This window comes from Clavelina lepadiformis, chromosome 7, assembly GCF_947623445.1.
Source record: "Clavelina lepadiformis chromosome 7, kaClaLepa1.1, whole genome shotgun sequence".
Taxonomy (NCBI): domain Eukaryota; kingdom Metazoa; phylum Chordata; class Ascidiacea; order Aplousobranchia; family Clavelinidae; genus Clavelina; species Clavelina lepadiformis.
In genome coordinates, this window is record NC_135246.1 from 19,982,929 (window position 1) to 19,999,845 (window position 16,917).

General features: G+C 38.4%; 2 protein-coding genes across 2 annotated transcripts; both read left to right on the forward strand.

Annotated features, from left to right (window-relative positions):
• The first annotated feature begins 943 nt into the window (after window positions 1-943).
• On the forward strand, window positions 944-6,091 carry LOC143466227 (lactadherin-like). The gene is made up of 7 exons (XM_076964863.1): window positions 944-1,248; window positions 2,853-2,999; window positions 3,073-3,236; window positions 3,334-3,448; window positions 5,477-5,620; window positions 5,703-5,857; window positions 5,954-6,091. Exons 1-7 carry the CDS (start codon window positions 954-956, stop codon window positions 6,089-6,091), a joined length of 1,158 nt encoding a protein of 385 aa, XP_076820978.1. The 5' UTR covers window positions 944-953.
• A 3,927-nt stretch (window positions 6,092-10,018) lies between these two features.
• On the forward strand, window positions 10,019-16,818 carry LOC143465840 (AN1-type zinc finger protein 4-like). The gene is made up of 18 exons (XM_076964339.1): window positions 10,019-10,261; window positions 10,522-10,643; window positions 11,298-11,373; window positions 12,298-12,365; window positions 12,422-12,528; window positions 12,644-12,741; window positions 13,079-13,277; window positions 13,549-13,636; window positions 14,077-14,223; window positions 14,350-14,468; window positions 14,600-14,690; window positions 14,840-14,978; window positions 15,069-15,203; window positions 15,277-15,835; window positions 15,923-16,055; window positions 16,143-16,213; window positions 16,391-16,563; window positions 16,683-16,818. The coding sequence occupies exons 1-18, from the start codon at window positions 10,206-10,208 to the stop codon at window positions 16,816-16,818; spliced, it is 2,517 nt and encodes an 838-aa protein (XP_076820454.1). The 5' UTR covers window positions 10,019-10,205.
• The last annotated feature ends 99 nt before the right edge of the window (window positions 16,819-16,917 follow it).

The window sequence follows — 16,917 nt, forward strand, 5'->3', positions numbered from 1 at the left end:
TTGTGGAGGGCTAAAACATTTAGTGACTGCGCCGACTGACTCGGTTGTATTATCCGTATAAGAAGAAATACGTAAGCAGCTGATTCTTTGCACTGAAATGTGGGAAATATACGAAAATAAAAATATTCAAAATGAAAACACGGATTGTTTTTTCAAATATAATCACTTTTTCAAAGTCATCCAACCACACCAGGGTCACGGTTGTAAGTGCTTTAAGAAACTCAAAGACCGCGAAAGAAGTCAGTCTTGATAGAAAACTGAAATAAGTCGACGGCAAATATCTGCGATGAACAAAATCTGGAAAATCTTTCGCAGGACATTTGTTTCTCTCTAGCACCTCTAGTTTTCATTCTGTAGGTTTTGTTCTTTCATTGGTAGAAGAGTCTCAAGTATTGCTGACGTCATTTCCTTTCTTATTGCTTCCGACTTAGTGGTGATGAAGTATACATTGCAAGCAAAGAGCGACATGTAGCGTCAGCTTTTTTAATAATTTGTTCGACACTTTATTGTTGCTCGTTCGTCTAGTAACGAAATAACTTGGCAATGTTATGGCGGAAGCGCTGTTGCTTTATTTCCTTTTATCACAAGAATATAAAAAGCAAATCAACCATTATTACGTAAATGTTCAATAAACGCGATAAATATTGATAAAATTCTTTAACCATAATTTTCAGTTTTTCATTTTTATGACGTCATATATTTGGCATCGGTACGGGTTCGCAGAAAATTTGATATAAAAGTTTTCGTTTCATTAATACCAAAATTTTTGAACATCCTTTCTTTTTACTTAATATTTTACACACAATTGAATAAGTGTATTTCTGTGAATGCTTTAAAGCATCTTGTTTCTAAGCTAATTGCTAATGAAATGTTTTCCGCAGATCTTTGTTGCACAGAATGCTCTCTCTCACGTCATAATCTGTTATATTTTGCAGACTGATAAACAAGTGAAGATGACGTCATTGACAGCTGCTTTCTTAGCGCTGGTGTTTGCTGTTAATCTGGCGACGTTTGTGCTGAGTCAAAATGAACAGATTTGTTTGCCTGTTCCACGTGATGCTCTAGGAATCCTGCAAGGGAGAGGCCCGCGAGGACCATCCGGTAAACGGGGAATACCAGGACCTCAGGGCACGCAAGGAGCAAAGGGGAATCTCGGTCCACCTGGCCAGTGTCAATGCGATCTAATCGAAGTTGTCGAACTTAAGAAAAGGTTGGATACGTTGGATCGTTTACATGAAGCTGTTCGAGGTAATTTACCAACAATAAATAAGTTGTTTTATCAAAAGATTAATGTAGATTGGTCGCATTATGACAATATGTCGAGGAGTGGCAGGACTATACAAAACAGTCAAATAATCTAAACAAACAAGCTAAAACGATGCAGACGTTTTTTTGAAAACATTTCGATCCATACAGCAGCCATTACACTGCTGATATATTGCAAAGCATAACATTTGTCGAATGTCATATGAGAGCTTCATATCACGACTTGTTCACCGCAATCATGTCTCACGTTTTCGCATTATCATGTTGCACCGAGCTAAAGTATGTGAATGTATTCACTGACAGCATTTTTTTATGCATTTTAGTAGTTTATGTTTGTAAGCAATTTCTAAATAACTAATCTGATGTCTTCAATTTAACACTTGACAACAAATTGATATTGCACGAAATTAACGCACCAAGAAACTTTACAAAACTCACACCAACAAATCAAGTCCTCTTGAGCAAAATGACAGGGCAACATTGCAAAAACGTTTTCCTTCCAAGCTCAAGTGTTTGAATATTTTATGTTGTTTTGAAGGTTTCTACTTTGTATTTATCCCAAGTCCAGATAAAGGTGTTTGGTTTGACGTCAGAGCTTAGAAAATAAGGCATTATAGGGACTTTCCCTTTAGCCAACGGCAGGTTTTTTAAGGTTTGGCTTTGGCGACCGCTAAAAATTTTTAAAACCGCAAGTTAGTGTTTTAAGAAACCGTAACTGCTCATTTTCTGCTGTAGGAACCGTGGTAGAAATTTTAAGACTCCGTTTCGGTCCCTCAAAATACTTTAAAACTACACTGTCCAGTTGTACAAAGATGTATATTTTACATGGAGCCCAATCCTTTGCTTATCCTAATATCGAGCAAATAAAAGACACTTTATTCAACTCTGCTTGTAAATAAAGCAAACCACAACCATTAACAACATAAACTCGGGCTGTTTGCTTAAATTCCAGGTCCGTCCTTGCTTCTTTTCAAGACTTTCCAGTCTTCGAAATTGTTACCAATGTTGAAAGAGCTAATTTTTACATTTAATTTCTATATTTAGTAAATTTAATTTCTAGAAATATAAACATTAAACACAACACTTTAACCGATACATGCCGCGAATTTGAAATTTGTTTTGTGATTTTTCTTCATAAAGGATTCAATTACATACAAACCATTCAGTAAAACTGTGGTGGCAAGATTGTCCATTTAACTTTGGTTTTGATGTTTGTTAATTAATACTTTTATAATGAAACGGTTACTTCTATTGAACAATCGGATAAAATTAAATAAAGGCAGAACTTGTAACAAAACGATCATAACCTGGTGTGGTGGTGGACAAAATGAGATATTTTTTGAATTAGCATCATGAATATTTCCAAAACATTTAAAATAACACCAAATAATTTGCTGTTGACCGGTGTTATCCATGTATTGAACTAAATTGACCGGTAAATCCTTGTAAATATGATTTCTATAAATTGTGGTAACTCCCTACACTTTGCTCAGAAGAAGAACTTTATTTATTTCTGCCAGGTTATGGGTTTTGGAAATTCATCACATTTAAGAACATTTCAGCAACTTGATATTTACATTTCACAGAGGAAGTATGCTTGGTTGGTGTGAAAAGTGGGAAAGTGCGAGATGACGAAATGACCGCATCGTCGACCCACTCTAATGAAGCTTATGCTGCTCATAGAGGAAGATTGGATGGAAGAAGTTATTGGGTTCCTCATTCATCAAAATATCGTAAGTAATGCGTCTCGCCTCTAAGAATCTTATCAATGCTGCCAAGATATGATGACGTAATATTTTCATGCAGACTCGCCAGGAGAGTGGCTTCAAGTTGACTTGAGAACTCCGACCACAGTGACAGGTGTAGTCACCCAGGGAGGTGGTGCTTGGTGGATGACAAGCTTCAAGATATCATTTGGAAATTCCACCAATCAGCTGCAAGTGATACAAGATGTCGATGGAAACGACATGGTAAGTTGATAGTTGTGATAAAAGTTCGATAAAAGTTAAGTTGTGTTTATATCAAGATACACAGCTTTGTTTATTTTGAGTTTGTTTGTTTTTGTAGGTTTTCCTAGGCAACACTGATTCCGATACTCACGTGCAGAATATATTTCCGACACCAATTAAAGCCAGATACTTCAGACTTATTGCGGTCACCTTTAATGTTGGCATCGTCGTACGTTTGGATTATCTGACTTGCTAAGTCGATGACACGACCGACCTGAAGAGACAACCCGATGTTGAATTTCCGATGTGGATGTTGTTGGTTTTTGACTTCCCTGTGAATATTAGTGTTAAGCCCATGTTATAATATTAAGTCCACTTTTTTCCCATTACTTTGGATTTATTGGTTAAATTGTTCAATTAATTTTGTGCCCATGGTTTTGCATTTCGTAGCCAACGGGCAGTTTTGCACTTTGGTGACTTTAAACCAAATTTATATATGAGTCACAATAATAAAACAAAAAAACATGATGTGTATTGTGTGAGTTTGTTGACTTCTTTTGTTGGACATAGAGATATAAAACAAGTCACAACGACAGATGTTTGCATAGGTTTGACCCTGTATAACTATATTGGAATGATTTATAGCAATGTTTGCTGTGTTTTGTCAACTACATATTAAAATTTTTTTTCTGCTGTGCTTAATGTTTATCCAATACGGTCTTCGCATTATACAGGACCCCATAGAGCATAGGGATAAATCCAATTGTTGCCACTTAATTTTGTCTGCTGTAGGCAAATTTTAAAGAGAGTCTGAAGGATTTTAAAATTCGTTGGTTGTAGCCGCAGGTTCAATTTAACAAAAATATTTGTGAAACCTGTTAACAATTAATTTTATGACGTCATATTGAATTAAGCACTTTGTCGTTGCTGCTCGCATCTGTCATCACAAGGAAGCTCCAACAATGTTGAAAAGTTGCATTTTTCAAGACACTTCTTGTTTTTCGCAGTTCAACCATTTTGTCATTTTGGTATTTCCAGCTCAAATCTATCAGCCGTCCAACACCTGCAAAAAAACGCAAACGCTCAAAGAGATTTATTTTGTGATTTTAGCTCCTTTTTATTTTAACATAGAACTCCACAAATAACCAGACCATTCCAGACTTAGGCTGTAGGCTGTAAACTGTCTTCGAGGTAAATCAGCAGCATGTTTTAAGAAAGTAAGTAAGTTGGTCGCATTATGACAATATGTTGAGGAGTGGCTGGATTGTACAAAACAGTTAAATAATCTCAACAAACAATCTAAAACGATGCAGAAGTTTTTTTTAAAAACAATTCGATCCATACAGCAGCCATTACACTGATGGTATATTGCAAAACATAACATTTGTCAAATTTCATATGAGAGATTCATATCACGACTTGTTCACCGCAATCATGTCTCACGTTTTCACATTATCATGTTGCGCCGAGCTAAAGTATGTGAATGTTTTCACTAACAGCATTTTTTTATGCATTTTAACAGTTTAAATTTGTAAGCAATTTCTAAATAACTTATCTGATGTCTTCAACTTAATACTTGACAACGAATTGATGCTGCACGAAATTAACGCACCAAGAAACTTTACAAAACTCGCACAAACAAATCAAGTCCATCTTGAGCAAACAGACAGGGAATCATTGCAAAAACGTTTTCTTTCCAAGCTCAAGTGTTTAAATATTTTATGTTGTGCTGAAACTTTCTTTGTATTTATCTCAAGTCTAGATAAAGGTGTTTGGTTTGACTTCGGAGCTTAGAAAATATGGCATTAGAGGGACTTTCCCTTAAGCCAGCTATAGGTCTTTTAGGGTTTGGCGACTGCTAAAAATTTTAAAAACCGCAATTTAATGTTTTAAGAGATCGCAACTGCTCATTTTTTGTTGTAGGTACCGCGGTACAAATTTTGAGATATCGTTTCGGTCCTTCAAGATACCTAAAAACTACACTGGCCAGTTGTACAAAGATGTATATTTTACATGGAGCCCAATTCTTTGCTTATTCTAATATCGAGCAAATAAAAGACACTTTATTCAACTCTGCTTGTAGATAAAGCACAACATTACCGCATAAACAACATATTTATATACATATACATATATATATACACATATATATACATATACAACATATACATATACATTTATTTCTGCGATACCAGGTCATGGGTTTTGGAAATTCGTCACATATAAGAATATTTCAGCAACTTGGTATTTATATTTCACAGAGGAAGTATGCTTGGCTGGTGTGAAAAGTGGAAGAGTGCGAGATGATGAAATGACTGCATCGTCGATGCACTCTCAACCTTATGCTGCTCATGAAGGAAGATTGGATGTAGAAAGATATCGGGCTCCTCCTCCATCAAAATATGGTAAGTAGTTTGTTTCGCCTCTAAAAATTCTATCAAAGCTGCCAAGATATGATGACGTAATGTTTTCATGCAAAGACGCCAGGACAGTGGCTTCAGGTTGACTTGAGAACTCCGACCACAGTGACAGGTGTAGTCACCCAGGGAGGTGGTGATTGGTGGGTGACAAGCTTCAAGATCTTATTTGGAAACTCTACCAATCAGATGCAAGTGACACAAGATGTCGATGGAAACGACATGGTAAGTTGATATTCGTGATAAAGTTCGATAAAAGTTAAGTTGTGTTTATATCAGGATACACAGCTCTGTTTATTTCGATTTTGTTTGTTTTTGTAGATTTTCCAAGGCAACACTGATACCGATACACACGTGCAGAATATATTCCTGAACCCAATTAAAGCCAAGTACTTCAGAATTATTGCCGTCACCTTTCATACTGGCATCAGCTTACGTTTGGATTATCTGACTTGCTAAGTCGATGACACGACCGACCTGAAGAGACAACCCGATGTTGAATTTCCGATGTCGATGTTGTTCCATTTTGACTTTCCTGTTAATATTAGTGTTAAATCCATGCTATAGTATTAAGTCCACTTTTTTCTCATTATTTTGGATTTATTGGTTCAATTCACTTAATTTTGTGCTCGTGTGTTTGCATTTCGTAGCCAACGGGCAGTTTTGCACTTTGGTGACTTTAAACCAAATTTATATATGAGTCACAATAATAAAACAACAAAACACGATAAGTAATTTATTATGTGAATTAGTTGACTTCTTGTGTGTTGGATATAGAGATATAGAACAAGTCACAACGACAGGGTTTTGCATAGGTTTGACCCAGTATAACTATATTGGCATGATTTATAGCAGTGCTTGCTGTGTTTTGTCACCTACATATTAACATTTTTTCTGCTTTGCTTAATGTTTATCCAATACGTTTTGTAAGACCTCTGCATTATACGGGTCGCATTATATGGGTACGTATAACTATACAGTAAATCGGACAAGTCCGCTTATCGCCCCTTAATTTTGTCTACTGTAGGTAAACTTAATTTGTATGGGCAAATTTTAAAGGGAATTCTAAGGATTTTAAAATTCGATGGTTGTAGCCGCAGGACGTGCATAACGCGAACAACTTCAGTACTGTACTTTAAAAAAATCACTGAAACAAACCTCTTTCGCTCTGTTTATCTGCCTTAAGTTTTTTCTACACCAACTATTATGGCAGTTTTTACAGACCTTTTATTTGTGTTATACTCTTAGAACTGTTATCTATGCCATATATGTTAAGCGCCTTCGAGCGATCAATTTTTTTACCGAAATACGGCGCTATACAAATAGTATGATTTTTTAGTTATCGTATCAAACAATTCCATAAAGTTCTATCACTTGAAATATTGAAAAAAGGAATGGATTATATGAACAACTAAGCAACGTCGCTTGTTTTGGTTATACGGCTATTTTGTGCACTTATAAGGCTTGACGTTACCAGTGACCGCCTATCGCCCTATTTTCTTGTATTTGCTTCTATTTCTTGGCCTTGTTTGGTCAATTTGCAGAATAAGTTCGTTTTCATTGAAGCATTAACTGCGCGTTATCGTTATTTGTAGCGGTCCTTTTTTGCCATGAAAAAATTCTAGCAAACTATTTCATTTAGATATATATATATGCAGAAGTATAATTTTTTCAGGAGGTATATTTTTTGAATATAGATTGGATTTGATACCTATAGATACTGAGCACCAAACTTGTTTTTTCTTTGAACAAGCTCTAAGGTATAAACAAATGAATTCTTCATAGAAAAAATTGCTATGATTTTCATGGGTGTTATGGCGATTTTAGCATCCGGGAACGCAAATACTGACGAGGGAAATTTCCCTCGAAAACAAGACCCTCCTCAGGTCAAGTCGTAAACAAGAATAATTTTGTTGTTTTATTTGCAGTTGTTTGCCCGTTAGGCTGTAAGGTCATTCGTGTGTGTTTGTATGTCAGCTGTTGGTTAGTTATCAGTGTAGCTTGTAAGTTGAGATACTTTATGTTGTTGTCATTTCCTAACTTGCTTACTGTTTTAACGCGAGTATAGGCTATAGCCTTCACTAGACCCTAATAGTTTCTAAGTCATGGAAGTGTAGCTTTAAGCTAGCATAGACCAGCCATTTGCTATACCTAAGAACTTAGCTTCTTCTAAAACCTAGCCTGCAGTATAAATTCTGAAATTAGACCTAGGCTGCCAGAATGCTTGAATTCTGCTGTACGGTTAGGTCAGGGGTTCCCAACCGGTGGTACGCGGGAGCTTTCCAGGTGGTACGCGAGCAGCTCTCCGTTTCATGCGATATACGGTATAGTAGTATAACAATTTAATTTTGAGTTGCTAAAATATGCGAACAACACTTTTATTTCTTTCCGTACTAAATTCTCTGCACTCAGTAAGCTACTTTTGTCGATCTTGCTCCCTGCTGTCATTGTTATTAATACAATGCTGCTGTGCGAATATTGGATCAAATTAGTTCTTTTGAAAATAGTGGTACGTGTTGACAATCCGTGGTGGCTAAGTGGTACGAGAACATAAAAAGGTTGGGAACCCCTGGGTTAGGTCATAGAACAAGAATACCAAACTGTACAAACTTCTGTACTTACTGACTTTTTAAAGTTGAGGAAGTTGAACTGACTTTGTACGGTGTTTTGCGTTTAATAGTGTTAGGCTATTTTGCTGTATAAATGCTCTTAAAGTGACTACGAGTACTTTGGTTTCCTATAGACTAAGATATCCTAGTTATTTTTGTATGTCATAGTCTAAATGTCGTAAGTTTCAAGTTCAGAAATTTAGTTTCAAATGTTAATTTTTTTCTGGTTACCTATTGATCACTTAATAAAGGTTGTGGTTTGAAACAAAACTTTAAAGCCCCTTAAAAATCAGAATAAGAAGGTTTGGTCGACCGGTACAACTAAAGGACAGGTGGTTGTGCGAGAATGTGTTGTAATGAGAATGATGGACTTGATCTTGAACTTTTATAAAATCAAAACGAAGATTCTCATTTTTTTGATTTAGCATCCTTGGAGAGAATTGTAAAAAATTTAAGCTTTCTACGATTTACGTAATGTCAGTCAAGGAGTACCCGCAACTTGAAAACTGATTTTTAGGGTATGGCGAAGGTGGCGCTAGTACGTTGTTGCGTTGCTGTCACGATGCTGCGTTGTTGATCTGTTGCTGACTCCTGCTTCAGAAGGCTGCTACTCCGTTGTCTGTTACCTTCGCTCATATATTAAAGGAAAAAAAAGGCACGACCTTCTTACTTCAAGTCTTTAATCGAACTGATGTCCTGCGCTCAAACAATGCAAAACGAAAAAGGGGACGATAAACGAACTAGCAGTGCTTAAATCAACATGTGCTGGGAGCGTTGTGAGAGCGCCATCCAGCGACAAAACAAACAAAACACCCAACGGCCGCTACATACACGTCTGAAACTTAGAAAACTTAAATCCTGGTCTCTACCGAAAACCATTTTTATTGAAATAAAACAGCTTTTTAGCCCAGAATTTATGCTGCTACGTTTACTCTTTTTCTTAACCCTTCCAAGTTTTTTTGTGTTGATTTTCCATGTTTACAATTTTGAGATTGACCGTAATTTCAGAATAACTGACTGTGGTGTACAAATTTGACGCGAATGGATAAAATGTTTCTTGCAGATCATCGGTTGTGTTTATCTAGTCAAGTGTTTATAATCAGAAGATAGAATGGTATTATGAGTCATAGATGGTCCAGGTCATGAGCATAGGCGGACAGTACCGCGGTAATTTTGAAAAAATAGTACCAAATTATTTTTTTCAAGAAATTTCGGTCAGCCCCATTACTCGGTAGTTTTCGCGTGATTAGTTCAAAATTTTAACAAGTATGTTTTCAAAAACACATGTTGATTAATCCTTAATACCAATTGTAGCATCTGTCGATGTTTTTTAATCTAGAAATATCAAGTAAAATTGCAAACGAGTAACGTCTCATATGTTTTGACCTGGAGTAACCTTAACCATGGCAAATATTGCATTTGCTTCAAGGTCTTTTACACATAAAGTACCGACAAAGTACTGAACTACTTTTTGAAACAGTAGCGAATATCGGAACCGTCGGTACACTTTTTGCCAAGTTCTGGCACCGTTACCGACGGTACTTTCACATTACCAACTGCCCACCTATGGTCATGAGATAGTGCTAGACTTTATATATAGTCATGTTGGTGTGTTTTTTGAAGTGGCTATTCAGACATTTCGGCCTGCTGCTGGTTTAGTTTTTGCCACACATTATCTCAGTTTTTTTGAAGTGTTTCTGTGTTTACTGCCATGTGTATATATATGCTATAAATTATTATAAATTTTAATCAAAGTTATCTCGTATTTTCTAGATAAAATATCGCAAGTTTTAAATTGTGGCATCAGGCGCTTAATATTAAGTGCCCGATGCAATTGCTTTGAAATTGTGTCATTTGCTGTGGCAAGTTATTTCCTCCGAAAATGGCCTTAGTCTGACTGTGGCGTTCATAGCATAAGGCTGCAAGAAACCCTGTACAAATATTGGAGCGTACATTTGTCACCGATGGACCCAAAAGATTTTGCGATCGGTGAAGCAGAGAAGTTGGATCATGGATGCAGGTGAAATTGTTATATTTTGCCAACGTATGAAAACTTTCTTTTTTCTTAAAACAACTTCACCTCAACTTCATCACTATGCGTGTTATCAAATTAATTTTTTGCATAAACAGTTGAACACCAGGATTCCACTGACCAAGTAACCCATATCAAAGAATAGTTAACAGCACTATTTGGTGTTGTGTGTACAGACTATGGCTATAAGAGTGCAGCATGTACCTGCTTTGCATCTTTCTGTCATTTCAATGAAAATTTTTTTTTAGGTTGCCGCTATACAGCACAATGGAGCTCTACATTGAGACTCTCACTGGGACTTGCTTTGAACTGAGGGTGTCACCTTATGAGACTGTGATATCGGTGAAAGCAAAAATTCAACGCTTAGAAGGTGAAAAATGTCTATTTTTTATATGAAGTAATAACCTTCAAATGGACCAATACTGCTTGTGATGACACAAATATTGTTTTGGGAATAAACTTGAATGAATAAATTTGTCCTAGCTCCTGATGTTAATCATCAAAGTTTGGAAAATTTGAACTGGAATATAATTGTTTAAATCGTATATTGCGCTGTTGGCATTATCTACTCTCAAGATGGCTGCGTCTGGCTTGGCCCAAACAATGATAATCAGCTTTCTCTGTGTTTTGACCTATAATTGTGTGCTGTGGTGGGCGCTTTGTTTATCTTTCCATTCATGTGTTTGATCTTTTGAAAATGTAAGCACAGTGTGGGTAATGTAAATGTAAGCCATGTCATTCTTCCCAGTGTGCCCGGCAACTATCCAATTTCATCCAATTTAAATGAAGCCAACTAGCTTTATTGGAACAGAACTTTAAATTGTTTATTTCTTTGTTTGTGCTGTTTGGTTATGTGTAGTCTTGGACCAGATGCTCAGATTGTTTTATTCAATTCTCAAAATAATTCATGAAATAATTTTATGCATTTCCTTACTTGAAGAAACTTGAGTTGTGGTTTATTATAACAAATAATAATTAAAAGAATAACAAAATCACTCACAACCTTTATGTTTACTCACACCAGGTGTCCCCATCGGGCAGCAATACCTTATATGGCAGAACACAGAGTTGGAAGATGAATATTGTCTCCGTGATTATAAGTGAGTGCCTTGACTTTGATCGTTGCCTTTAATTAACTTCTAATTGGCTGTTGACATGACACGCCTCCTTCTCATTTGCTCTGGGCTTTGAACGTTCCAAGTTGATGCTAATTTTGTCCGAAACAATTATAATTAACTACAACTGATAGTTAGTTGATTAACAAATGTTTGGTGAAATGAAATTACATGAATTGTGATTTTGTACGTCAAGTTGAATTATAACTAAGCAAGGCTTGTGAGAGCATTTTGAAGACCAAGCTAGTCAGAGTATCCCCATGTGTTGCATGTGAGCACTTTCAGTCAAACACAAAATGTGGTGGGTACTTCAGTCATGGAGTTTTATATGATGTTGATGGCCTCGTTCAAGCCCACTTAGTGGCCCTTTGGTCTCTGAGCTGAGTGTCATGAGAAGCTTTTGACTATTTCATTTTTCTTAAATCCTTCTGATTGTTAATCTCTAATCTCAACCATCAAGCCCTGTGTCGGCCAAAGTTTTACTTCCCGCACTCGTGGCCGGAATTTCAATGATCGTGATTGTCAAGGAGCTTTATATTTGGCATCAATTAAATGAGACCAATTCAAGCTTAAGTGCACTCCACCGTGTCTGTATTTGTCTGGCAAGTCTGCTCATTGCCGCAGTGCAAAGCGCCTGCATATTTAATTAATCCACAAGTTATCAAATCTCAATATAGTTGTAATGCAGTAAATGGATTGTATTTGTTGTGTCAGATTATTAAATTCTTCTACTAAATTTTTGTGTTATAACAAAAGTAGTTTGCTTGTAACTTTATTCTTGCTTTTGCTGGTTATTTGTTTGTTTATTTAACATCTTCTTGTAGTGTTGCTATTTTCTCAAATTAACAAGATATTTTGCCTATTTTTTTAATAAAATGACGCATTAAAATAACAAGAATTATTTTCCAGCATCACGGATGGTTGCACTCTCAAGCTGGTGCTGGCGATGCGGGGAGGACCCATCAACACAAGGAGGAGTAAGTTCCTTAAAGTATTTCTCATCACACAGACTTTAAAATCACGATTAAAATAGTTGCAGTGGAGGAACCTGATTTACAAGATGTCGCTGACTACGTCGAGTCAAACCAGGTCGAGTTATTTGAAAAACCAAGCCCCCCACCAAGTGGAGGAAATAAACAGGTTTGTTTATGTTTTAAGAAAAACTTTTTACTTGGAACAGCGTCTTTACGAGATTTTTTGCCTGCGTTTGCCTTTTTCAAAAATCATGATTAACAGCTCTGCTTTGCATGGGCAGGTGACATTGTTGGTTTATCGGGACGGCGACCAACTTAATTTCTTCCGAGTTGTTGACCGCGGTGATGGTACACTTACCCCATTTTCAGAGTCGCTCAGGTAATTTGAATCGACCGCTTTACGCACATTTGTGCAACAAGGTAAAACCTGTGAAAAGTCTCTAAGGTGATTGGAAAGGATTTCTGATATCGTACAGTTTTATTTTAATCCACTAATTCTCTACTGCGTCTGTTTCTGCATGGAGCATTATAGGATAATAGGTTCAGGCTGTAAAGTAATTGCGCGTGTTTGCTTCTGATAACTCAGTTCCAAACCATCAACCTACACTTCTTGTTGATATTGAATGTGCTCTGTGGTCTCATCCCTGCATCGACTACTTCACGTCAATCATTTGCGATGACAACATTTGAATAATAAACATCTTCTTTCTTTCCAGTGGTTCCGCTTGCAACTTGAGGGAGCCAGAGGGGGAAGATGAGACGAGATCTGACGTTGTGAGTCGGGAATCTCCAGCGGAGGTGCCATTGAGCATTGCGCAGATGGCCGAGAACAACGTGACCGCGACGAAGATGAAGCAACTTCGGTCACGCATGAGCAACCTGCAGCTCTCCGCTAACAAATATTCAAACCACAAGGTGGGGTATTGATGGAAGGTGGGAGCTCATCTCGCGGGTTTTATTTAATTGGCGACTCGTCATTGCTGCTGCGAGTTTAACATTCAATGTTTCTTTGCTAAACATGTCCCTTTGTCATCAGTGTACCGTATGTGGATCATAGCCTTTGCTTCGGCCTTCTAGTTCTAGTGGTGTGCACATCACTTGTGTCTCTGCTGTTCTTTCTTGTTCTCAAACAACACGTCACGTCATGTCCCTTTCATGCTTTTTGTTTTATTTCTCTCATTTTCAGCCGAACATGGCAGTGAAGGCGACTCCACTTGTGTCGGTGGAGACGTCACAATCAAGTCAGAAGCTGAACAACTCGCCGACCAAGTCAGGTATCAAGTCATATATGATGTCTATATCAGTGGCATGCGCACACAGTGACATACGATATTTGTACTTGCTGAAATTACTCATACTCACGTTGTTCAAACGTTCACCAGCATGTAGAAGTCACATTTCGAGAATGATTTAATTTTGTGTCAACCTTAACATTTCATTGTATGATAATGCCCCCCTTTTACCACTTCCTTCTTATTTGTCCTCAATCAATGAACTTTGTGTTTTCGCAAAATATTTGTTTTATGTGAAAACAACTTTTGAGCTCGCATTCACTGGTGTTGAATGACCTCACAGAATGAATTGTTTACATCATAATAAGGAGAAATGTTTCCTTAGAAAACTGGAGCAAGCTGAATAAACATGACTGGACGTGTTAAACACGATTATGGTGAAGATGAAAATTTTTACTTTGAAATCTTGTTTCTATGACCAGTGAAATCTGATGTGAAGTCGATCAAGAAATCACCGAGATATGTGAAGAAAGCGCAAGATGGCTTGCCCGCTGTGCTGGAGCCGCAGAAGTCATCGGGAAAGTTCGAACAAGATCACGTCCTTGCAACTCGTGATCTCATCAAGCCAGGTGGGTAGGGAGGGTGGTTAACAGGATTTACTGGCCAGGTGGAAGTGTTTGCATTTCCGCCCTGAATTATGGATATGACGTCATAGCGGTGATGTTGAGCTGTTTATTATTTATGACCATTCGCAGAGAGCACATTTGTGGAACCGTCAAAAGCCCAGTCACAGACGGTCTCGAGAGCTGAGATCCGGCGCGCTCAATTCAAACGAATGAAAAGCGTTAACGACAGCCAGGAGACAATTGTAGAGGTTTCCAAATCGTAACAGATTTATCGTATTTTTATTTATGGTAGCAACTGCTTTGACTCAAGTTCAACTGAGTTCATTGATGTGTCTGTCATCACAATTACGTCATCACTTATTTCAATTTGTTTCCGCAGAAGATCAACCCTGTGCCAAGTGATGTCATAGTGCATAGTCATGTGACAAAGGACAAAGAAGAATCGATCCTCAACAAACCGGAAGTGAAAAGTAATTTGTTCGATTAATTATTTGTGTTCCTTTTATGAAAAAATTGAGTTTTATTGAAAATTTACAAGCAGGAGATCGCGGTCATGACGTAATAATTTGTTTATTGCCTAACATAGAATTTAGACGTAATATCGCAAATGTATTATCAGAAGATGATTCGGTTGAGTCGATGCAACAACCCCCACCTAGTGGCAGGTTCAGCCCTAGGACTCGTCGTCTGCTCAATGCACTCGAGAACAGCCACTCGCAGAGAAAGAAAGTGAACAACACGGCAATGCGCTCACCCAGGTATAACAATAGGGCATTATGACATCAGCAGGAAGTGGTGGCAAGTTTATAAGATTCACATAGACATCATCTTATAACCTGGCTTTGTAGATCAAACAACGCCCTCCAGGGGATGACATTCAACCGACACGACCTCTACCTCCGATCTTATGGACTCCTCGCCTCCCCCAACGACGCTCCTGTGGAGAAAGCACCTTCTTTGCCTTCCGACGATGACATCACAGCGTAAGTTGATTGTGACATCACAGTTGTGTGATTCTAATTGTTGACAGAAGTAATAACGACAATGGTATTTCAGAAACTCGACTTCCGAAGTGGACTCGGCATCGAAAATGTTTGAGACGTCCCAGGGCCTCCGGTACAGCACAATAGGGGGGCACCAGTACTGGGGGGGAGAGAAGCGACTCCTACAGACCCCTCCAGTGTGGGGCGCACCGAAGGACCCGCACCTTACCGGACCTATCTGGCTCCAGGATAACAAGAAGATGTCATCGGATGTTGAAGAGATAAAACCTCTGCCTCCATCTTCTTTGAGGAGGAATTCATCCTTCCAGCAATCTTCTCTCTATCCTGAACATTTTGATGACTCCGATAAAAAGCCTCCCCCGCTAAAAACCACAAAGTCCGGACTAAAATATGACTCCTTCCATCTTCCCCATCCACCCCCAGTTGCGACTTCCAACTCGAAGCAGAGACCCAATCGCATGTTCAAGAAGCCACTTGATGGCGCTAGCATGTCAACCAGAGACAAATCACGGCCAGATAATGTGGACGATTACTTCAGTGCGAGGCATCCACTGCGGCAGTCTACTGGGAAGTCCTCTTCTGACTCTCCTGGGAAGTCAGCCCTGAGAGTGGTGAGGCTTTATCTTCTTCATATTTCCACGCCAGCTTGCTCGTTGATATTAGAGCGTAAATATTTTGTTTCGCTTCAATGATCACAGGAGCCACCGAGAGCAAAGGTGGAGTCAATGTCTCGGCAGGAAGCGCGTGAAGTTGTCGACTTCATCAACAAGGCGGTCGACGCGAGTATTTTGCGGAATCTGGTTCGAAGTCCGAACAAGGACTTACCACGAGGTCCGAGTGCAAATATACTGGACTTGTTTTCGAAAATTTTTGTTTCATCAATTTAACTTTAATTAAGTGACTTTTCCTCAACAACAGGCAGCAGCGGACAGAACTCTCACAGGATCAGCGCGTCAAGAAACAGCGACATGAGCCGGGGCCTACTCAAGGTTGGTGACAAAATATTGGCACGAGCGTTGCTAAGCTAATAACATCAGGAAACATGTGACAGATTTTTAAATTGACGCCTTCGGGCTCAAGTCTTTATCTGCTCTGACAGTAGTGAAAGATGTGTTGAAAAAACTTTCTTATCATCTTCATTTTGAATTAAATCATTTTCTGCGCAGTCGTCCCACGGAGCAAATCGAGCGAGCAATCGTCTCCGTTCCACATCTTCCCCAACACACGGGGGAGCTAAACGCACCCCGCAGACTTTGCCGCCAGTTAAACTCCCAAGCAAGAAGAAACGATGCTTCGTGTGCGCGAAGAGGACGGGACTGGCCACAAGTTATGTGTGCAGGTGTGTAGACATCAACCAGGAGTGAAACCAACTTGACGTGTTTAACACGTCACTTGGCGCTTGCATCAAATACAAGGCTCAACTGGTGAAAATTATATTTGATGTTGACGTGTGTTCAGGTGCGGCAACAACTTCTGTGCAAGCCACCGCTATGCAGAGACTCACAATTGCACTTACGATTACAAGACAGCTGGGAGGAAGATACTGGAGGAAGCAAACCCCCTCGTCAGTGCACCAAAGCTCCCTAAAATTTAACAAAGAATTCCAAGTTTTGTTGTTTTTTTGTTCAGTTTTTCGAATTGTGATTTCCAACTGCCAATATTATTGGGTCTATAAACAAGTTTCGAACGTAAC

Coding starts and splice junctions, on each gene's coding strand:
- LOC143465840 (XM_076964339.1), top strand. CDS start 10,206: ATGGACCCAAAAGATTTTGCGATCGGTGAAGCAGAGAAGTTGGATCAT. Junction 12,742..13,078: donor CCATTTTCAGAGTCGCTCAG/GTAATTTGAATC, acceptor CTTTCTTTCCAG/TGGTTCCGCTTGCAACTTGA. Junction 16,214..16,390: donor TGAGCCGGGGCCTACTCAAG/GTTGGTGACAAA, acceptor TTTTCTGCGCAG/TCGTCCCACGGAGCAAATCG.
- LOC143466227 (XM_076964863.1), top strand. CDS start 954: ATGACGTCATTGACAGCTGCTTTCTTAGCGCTGGTGTTTGCTGTTAAT. Junction 3,237..3,333: donor ATGTCGATGGAAACGACATG/GTAAGTTGATAG, acceptor TTGTTTTTGTAG/GTTTTCCTAGGCAACACTGA. Junction 3,449..5,476: donor TAATGTTGGCATCGTCGTAC/GTTTGGATTATC, acceptor TATATTTCACAG/AGGAAGTATGCTTGGCTGGT.